At 43.3% G+C, this 7,602-nt stretch overlaps 1 protein-coding gene across 1 annotated transcript; it reads left to right on the forward strand.

Annotated features, from left to right (window-relative positions):
- The first annotated feature begins 549 nt into the window (after nucleotides 1-549).
- Nucleotides 550-1,273, forward strand: LOC101440928 (U1 small nuclear ribonucleoprotein C-like). The gene has a single exon (XM_058275370.2). It carries the CDS (start codon nucleotides 552-554, stop codon nucleotides 1,029-1,031), a length of 480 nt encoding a protein of 159 aa, XP_058131353.1. The 5' UTR covers nucleotides 550-551; the 3' UTR covers nucleotides 1,032-1,273.
- The last annotated feature ends 6,329 nt before the right edge of the window (nucleotides 1,274-7,602 follow it).

Raw genomic sequence — 7,602 nt, forward strand, 5'->3', positions numbered from 1 at the left:
TGCAAGTCTGTTGAGGCTCAGGGCCTGGCTGTCACATCGTCAGTCCAGAGATTCAGGTCCCCTGGGTATACATTACACCCCAGCACCAACTACAGTTCCAGTAAAAGTAACAGGAGAGACTTGTGGACAAAGATCACATCTAAGTCCAGCTCCATCACACAGAAACACAAACTCCAAAGTAGGGTCAACTGAGATGGCACTGAACTCCATCCGCCATGACCATAGACCCTGTGGGTCTCTGTAGCCCTCAGAAGAACCAATACCTGGGGTTGCATCTACTTCATCTGTCTCTGGGACTCTGCTCAGGTGTGTATAAGGGCAACCCCTCTGATAACCTCCCAGCTCTTTTTGGTATGTTTTTTAAAAAGTATTTGTCCAAATTAGTGTTACTTTTCAAAGCCTTAACTTGGGAAATCATACCCTTATTCTGTATTCTGATAACATTACCAATATTTTGGCATTGATGACTTCTCAGAAATGCTTTCTGAACTAGTTTTTGAACCACATAAGAAACCATTTTGACTTGATGGTCACAACTGGTTTTGTGGAACATGCCCAAGTTTTATTGTGACTACTGCGATACTTACCTCACCCATGACTCTCCATCTGTGAGAAAGATACACTGCAGTGGTAGGAAACACAAAGAGAATGTGAAAGACTACTTTCAGAAATGGATGGAAGAGCAGGCTCAGAGCCTGATTGACAAAACAACGGCTGCATTTCAACAAGGCAAGATACCTCCTACTCCATTTTCTGCTCCTCCTCCCGCAGGGACAATGATCCCACCTCCCCCCAGTCTCCCGGGACCTCCTCGCCCTGGTATGATGCCAGCACCCCATATGGGGGGCCCTCCCATGATGCCGATGATGGGCCCTCCTCCTCCTGGGATGATGCCAGTGGGACCTGCTCCTGGAATGAGGCCACCCATGGGAGGTCACATGCCAATGATGCCTGGACCCCCCATGATGAGACCTCCTGCCCGTCCCATGATGGTGCCCACTCGGCCAGGAATGACCCGGCCAGACAGATAAGGATGGAGGGGAGCGTCTTTGAATCAGTTTTATATTGTTTGTTCTACTTCACCAGGAGATACGGTGTGTGACTCTTGGGTGTTTTCTAACAGCATGACAAGGAAGACTTGCTCCCCCTTCCTATCAAAGAGCATAATTTTGGAGGGGAGTAGTGGGACAAAGAAAAAAGAAGTAATTTTCATTTGTATTGTGAAATGTGAAAATAAAGTTGTCAGCTCTTATAGTTAAAAAAAAAACAACAACTGGTTTTGTGTGTGAAGTGAGTCCTTTAAAAAAAAAATCCACATTCAGGGAGCAAAAGGCAGTAGAGCACTGGGGAAATTCTGTGGGTTTCAGAGACAGAATATATATCTGTCACTTGAGAACTGTGTGAGCATGGAGAAGCTTGTGCCCTTTATAAGATTTCATTTTTTCACAGGAAAGAATAAAACTACTAACACCTACTTTGCAATCTTTTGACGATTCGATACATACATCTCTAACATGGTATGTGTTCCATGAATGGAAACTATTTAGTTTGAAGATGTTCTGAAGAAGGTTTTCATAGATGCCAGCATTGCTGGGGACTCTGAGGCTCTGGCTGCTTGGGCATAGAAAATGCCCCTCCAGGAAATAGAAAAAGTAGTGGGCCTCAAAACCGGTCTTGATCTTTCAGTACATCAGTGATATATTTCCATCCTTTCCCCCATCACAGGGTGACTCATTGCTTTGCTAAGTGCTTCCCAATCATAGGAGAGCACTTAGTTTTCCATCTGAGTTCTCACTGAGACCTATATATAGGTTTTCATTTTCTTCCTTTCAAATTCCCTGGGCCTAATTTTAGTTACTGCTTTCTTCTCCTTCTTTCTGGCTATCTCCTTCCTTTGAACAGATTCATTCTGAAACAGATGGGCTTTTAGGGCTTCAATTTCTATATTTCAATCATCTGAACTACCCTCTTTTTCCTTTATTCCTTTTGCTTTATAGTGAATAAAATACTAACCACATTTGGTGCTCATTACAACATAGAAGCATGCAGTATGGGATTATCTCCATTAAGAGGGTAACTTGTTTACCTAATGTAAAACAACTGGTACATGGTGGAACCAGGATTTGAAAGGCTTCTGATTCTGAATTTTTGAATGCATGGAGCAAGCCATGCACAAGTTCTTGGTTCTTGGCTTCACCAAGGGTGGACTCATGCAAAGATTTTTAGGATGGATGCAATTTACTCTTGGAGCTCTTTATTTTACTTTTTAAAAGTGTCTGATTAATCTTCATTGTTTAATTTTCCTTTGTATGAGGGTTCCTTGGTTTGAAATGACAGAAATGTAGCTCACACTAGCTAAGCAAAGAGTGAAGTAGTCCTATCTTTTTTATCAGCCCAAGAGGTGTCTGCCCTAGGCCCCAAACCTTACAAACCTTGCCTCTCGCTCTCTCGCTCTCTCGCTCTCTCGCTCTCTCGCTCTCTCGCTCTCTCGCTCTCTCGCTCTCTCGCTCTCTCGCTCTCTCGCTCTCTCGCTCTCTCGCTCTTGTTCTCTCTCATACAAACACACACTTTATTAAAGAACATATGGATACCTCTGGTGCTCAGACACAGCACAACTGGTTTCCCTAAACATCCACTCTCACGACTGACAACATTCCAGTCCCCTGGGAAATGCAAAATGTCATCAAAACATGAGACAACTGCATCTGAGTGCCTTGACAGTTTGTGGGTTGTGCCATGTCAGAAGCAGATGGAAGTGCCTCTGAGTGCATGGAGGATTTGAGCAATGGAAATGCCTTAGGTAAGAGGGGGAAAAAAAAACCAACTACTATTTTGTCAGATACTTCCATTCAGATAGTATGCTTGCAATAGAGTCTTACATAATGAAGTATCCTTTCCCAGCAGTGCTGCGTCCTTTTGCTTGCTCCATGTACTAATTCCAGAGGTTCTTATGAATTAGTATGGCACATGTAACAGTTGCACACTGTTGCTTATGTAGGTCAAGACCTAACATACATGAAGCAAGATCCCAATTCTTTATACCGATGACAAGATAGACATTCAATGCTAGAACTGCAAATAATTTTTTATATTTCAAATTAAAATCATATTTAAAAGCTAAATGAAAATTCAGCTTTAATAATTTTAATTAAATTTTGATATTTATAAATTATAGTGTGTATATTTCCTTTAAATTTAATAGATAATATTGGAAATTTTAGCTTATTTTGAAAACACTTAAAATTTGTTAATTTACATTTCATGAAATGTGTTCAAATCTTATACACAATTTCATTTTAGTTTTTTAATCCTTTAGATCATTACCTACAATAGAGCACAAAGTAAGTGAAAATATTGAATTAACATTAGTACTTTTGCTGAAATGAGGGCAAAAAATATATTTTATAGAACATGATTTATGAACCATATATATATTTTATTACTCAAACAGCATAGCCCATCAAGAGAGTACCCAGCCATGTATAATGATGACTCGATTCAGTTGTCTTTAGTATTTTGCCACTTTTCAGCTAAACACAACCCGTAGCTTTCCACACATTTATCCATTTTTTAGAGAGGGTGTATTCACTAAGGAGGGCAGAATATATTTTATTTAACAATGGATTTATAACTTCCAAATATTTAGACCTATCATATGTGGGCTTCCATTTATACTATTGCCAGGCCCTGAAAAAAGTAAGTGGTAGGCCTGAAGGCGGGCTGCATTATGAAGACATCAGGGCATCTCGGACAGGCAAGAATGAAAGCCCAGCCTGGCCTCTGCAATAACTGGACCATGGACTCAAACATTAGAGGGCATGCTTGTCTCCCACTTCTGCTCCTCTCCTTCCACGAACTCCATCTGTGAGTGCAAGGACAGGCCATCTTTCTCAGTTCTGGGTCTCGTTTGAGGGAAACGACTCTGATGGGTCCACCACAGGTCAAGTAACTACATAGACCAATCAGTAGCGGCCAAAGAGTGAGGTCAACATGATAACCTGGTAACAGCAATAAAGGAGATGGGCAATTTCTGGGCTGCCAATCCCTTAGTTGTCCAGCACACTGATAGAGCTTAGTTTTATTTTGTTCAACAGATCACTCCTGATTTAGTGGCTTCAACTTATGCATTTACTTAAGACAATGTTTCTTTTTTTCACTGTGCATACTTAATTTCCAGAGGTAAATCTTTCCAAACCTTCGTAATAAGGAGGATGACTGTACGCTCCAGTTTACTCAGGACAATCCAAATTTATACCTGTTAACCCACTGTAATTAATAATGCCTCTTTTCACTCAAAAATGTCCTGGTTTGCATGGTATTTGATAGGGTCATCCCAACTATAAATGGCCTTTTGTTCTGGGTGAGAGTGAAATTAATGCATATTCCATTGGCCCACGTGGCACCGTCATCCCAGATACAGCCGTGTAACATTTGGCCTCAGTAACTCCTAGAGCCAAGGACTGTCATAGATGCTGGAGCTATCGCTGAGTAAGGTAAGTACCCTGGCAGGAAGAAATTCACAATCCTAACAGGAGAAATAACACAAACTAGATTATAATAAAGAATATAAGAATTCTAAGAATCTGGTGGGAATGGGGGGTATCTGTCTAAGGAAACTGGGAGAGACTCCATGAAGGAAGTCTTTTGATATTTCCAAAAATACCAGTTTGGAGTGACAAGAACCTCCAAATTCCTAGGTTTGGTATATTGGAATTTACCTGTTCTTTTTCTGAGCTACATAGTCCAAGGCTAAGAAGTTCATCATGACTAAGGCTCATGGATGATTCCGACTAGGGAAATCACAGCAAGGATGCTTCCAGACAAGGTGTGGGAGGAAGGGCGCCCGGCTTGCCACAGTAGCAAACGGTGCGGCAAGAAGTGATACCGCCTCTGCCCACTGGGCCTAGATAAGGTGACCACGCCTGACTAGGCCTTTGCTGCTAACGGCTGGCCGGCGCTGCCCTCCCCCTTTTTATCTCCCGCCTAGCCCAACATCCGGCCAGCTCTCACTCCCCTTTTCCCCTCCCCTATTCCAAACCTCTCAGCCAGCCCTCTGCCTAGCAACCGCTTACAATCACCTATCAGGAAGCAGTACCCGCCCGCACCTATCAAATCCCTCCACGCAGTCCCTAACCCTATAAAGCTGTGTCCCCTTCCGCAATAAACCGGACTTGCGCACAGACCTGGTCTCCGCGGCATTCTTCCTCCCCTCGCCGTGCGTCCTCCACGCCTGAGAGCCCCTCTGATGCTGTCTGCAGTAGCATCAGACGCCACTGCGGTCTAGTCTGACCCCTCCAAACCCCCCCGTCAGCATCAGGGTGCAAGCCGCCCCAGCCGCACAAGGAAACCAGGACACCTCATCCCCCAGGTCTTGAAGTTGGCATCTGCACATAGGGAGTCAGGAGAGCAAACTGGGAAGTGCTGGAGCCACGCATGGGAACACAACACATCCTCAAGGCACTGAGATTCCACAGGCAGGAATCCCCCGAGGCTGGACTGAGAACCAAGGAAGGCATGTGAACTGCTCCAGAGTGTTCACTCAGAAGACTTGGCTTCCAAATCCAGCCCTGTCACAGTCCATCAAGTGACTTGGTCTCTCTGGCCTCAGTGTATCTGGACCATGAACATCTGAAATGAAATCATCTACAGTGTTTCTTCCAGCTCTAAAATTTTGATTTGTTGTATTTTGAGCCAACTACAAATTCTTAAGTCTTTTCTAATTAGCTATTAGATTCTTTCAGAAAAAAATCAGTTAATTTAAAAGTCTCTCCTTTTTAGATACTGATATAACCACAAAGGCATGTACACTGATGAAGACCTTTATCAAACAGTCTCTGGAGTTTGAATACCACGTGGCAAAAGTAAGGAAAACCACAGAAAAACTGGATGGTAGAATAAGAAAATTCCAGGCTCTTGTTTTCTTCAAACTAGGCTGGGCTGGGTATCAGAGCCAGAAACAATTTCTAAATTTGTATAGTCTATTACTTTGCCTTTTTTCTCCCTTCTCAGAGTGGAAAAGCAAAACTCAGAAGCACTCTCAGGAAAGCCTTTCAAATCCCTTTTTGCTTTCTGGCTCCCACTGACAAATACTTAACTCTGTTTTTAGCAATGCCTTGGCCAAATGTTGGAGTTTAAGCAAAGTGTGGGTTTGCACTTCTTGAACCTTCCGGAAATAAAAATAAGAGAAATGCTATCGCAGCAGAGCTGGTTCCTGCTTGTTGGTAGAGCTATGGTTTTGTTTTGGTTTTGGCTTTTTAAGGGCCAGGAGTCTCCTTAAAGTTTCTTTCTGCTAAGTCTCCCTCTCCCTCTCATTTCCTCACACCCCATCTTCTCCCTCTCCAGTTTAGCATCTCTTCTGTGTTTCTTACACACATACTCACACACACATATATATTTGAACTGTATACTCCTGATCTTTGGTAATTTCCTTTTTTTTTTTTTTTAATTTCCCATTCATATTTATTTATTTTATTCATTTTTTAAAAATATTACATTCAAAAAATATGAAGTCCCATTCAACCCCACCGCCCCCACCCCCCACTCCCCCCACAGCAACACTCTCTCCCATCATCATGACACATCCATTGCATTTGGTAAGTACATCTCTGGGCATCGCTGCACCTCATGGTCAATGGTCCACATCATAGCCCATACTCTCCCACGTTCCATACAGTGGGCCCTGGGGGGATCTACAATGTCCCGTAATTGTCCAAGAAGCACCACCCAGGACAACTCCAAGTCCTGAAAACGCCTCCACATCTCATCTCTTCCTCCCATTCCCCGCACCCAGCAGCCACCATGGCCACTTTTCCCACACCAATGCCACATTTTCTCTGTGGGCACTGGATTGGTTGTGTCCATTGCACTTCTATGTCAAGAGGGGGCCTAGATTCCACATGGATGCTGGATGCAATCCTCCTGCTTTCAGTTGTAGGCAGTCTAGGCTCCATGGTGTGGTGGTTGACATTTTTCAACTCCATGTCAGCTGAATGGGGTAAGTCCAATAAATCAGAGTGTAGGAGCTGAAGTCTGTTGAGGTTCAGGGCGTGGCTATCATATTGTCAGTCCAGAGATTCAAATCCCCTAGATATATCTTAAACCCCAGCACCAACTACAATTCCAGTAGAGTAGCATGAAAATCTTGTGAAAAGAGATCCCAGCTGAGTCCAGTTCCATCACGCAGAAACACCAGCTCCAAAGAAGGGCCAACTGACATGGCAGTGAACCCCATCTGCCATGACCATAGAACCTGTGGGTCTCTTTAGCCCTCAAAAGAACCAATACCTGGGGTTGTATCCACTTTATTTGTCTCTGAGACTCTGCTCAGGTGTGCATAAGGGCAATCCTTCTGACAACCTCCAGACTCTTTTTTAGAGACTCATATTCATTTTATTAAGAAATCTTTGAAACACACAAAGAAATGATGCACAGAAACCCAGGAACTCATCTGACTTAAGAAAGAAAAGCGTCACCAATGCAGAAGCAGCCCTCTATGTACCTTTCCCTGATCTCATTAGCAGCCTTTGCCATCCCCAGGAGGTAGCCATGGCCTGAAGTTTTGAGATCATATGACCTGTGGATCTCTGCATTTTTCTATAAATG

This window comes from Dasypus novemcinctus, chromosome 13 (assembly GCF_030445035.2).
Source record: "Dasypus novemcinctus isolate mDasNov1 chromosome 13, mDasNov1.1.hap2, whole genome shotgun sequence".
NCBI lineage: Eukaryota > Metazoa > Chordata > Mammalia > Cingulata > Dasypodidae > Dasypus > Dasypus novemcinctus.

Bases quoted from the DNA above. Each gene is read 5' to 3' on its own strand.
- LOC101440928 (XM_058275370.2), top strand. From the start codon at position 552: ATGCCCAAGTTTTATTGTGACTACTGCGATACTTACCTCACCCATGAC.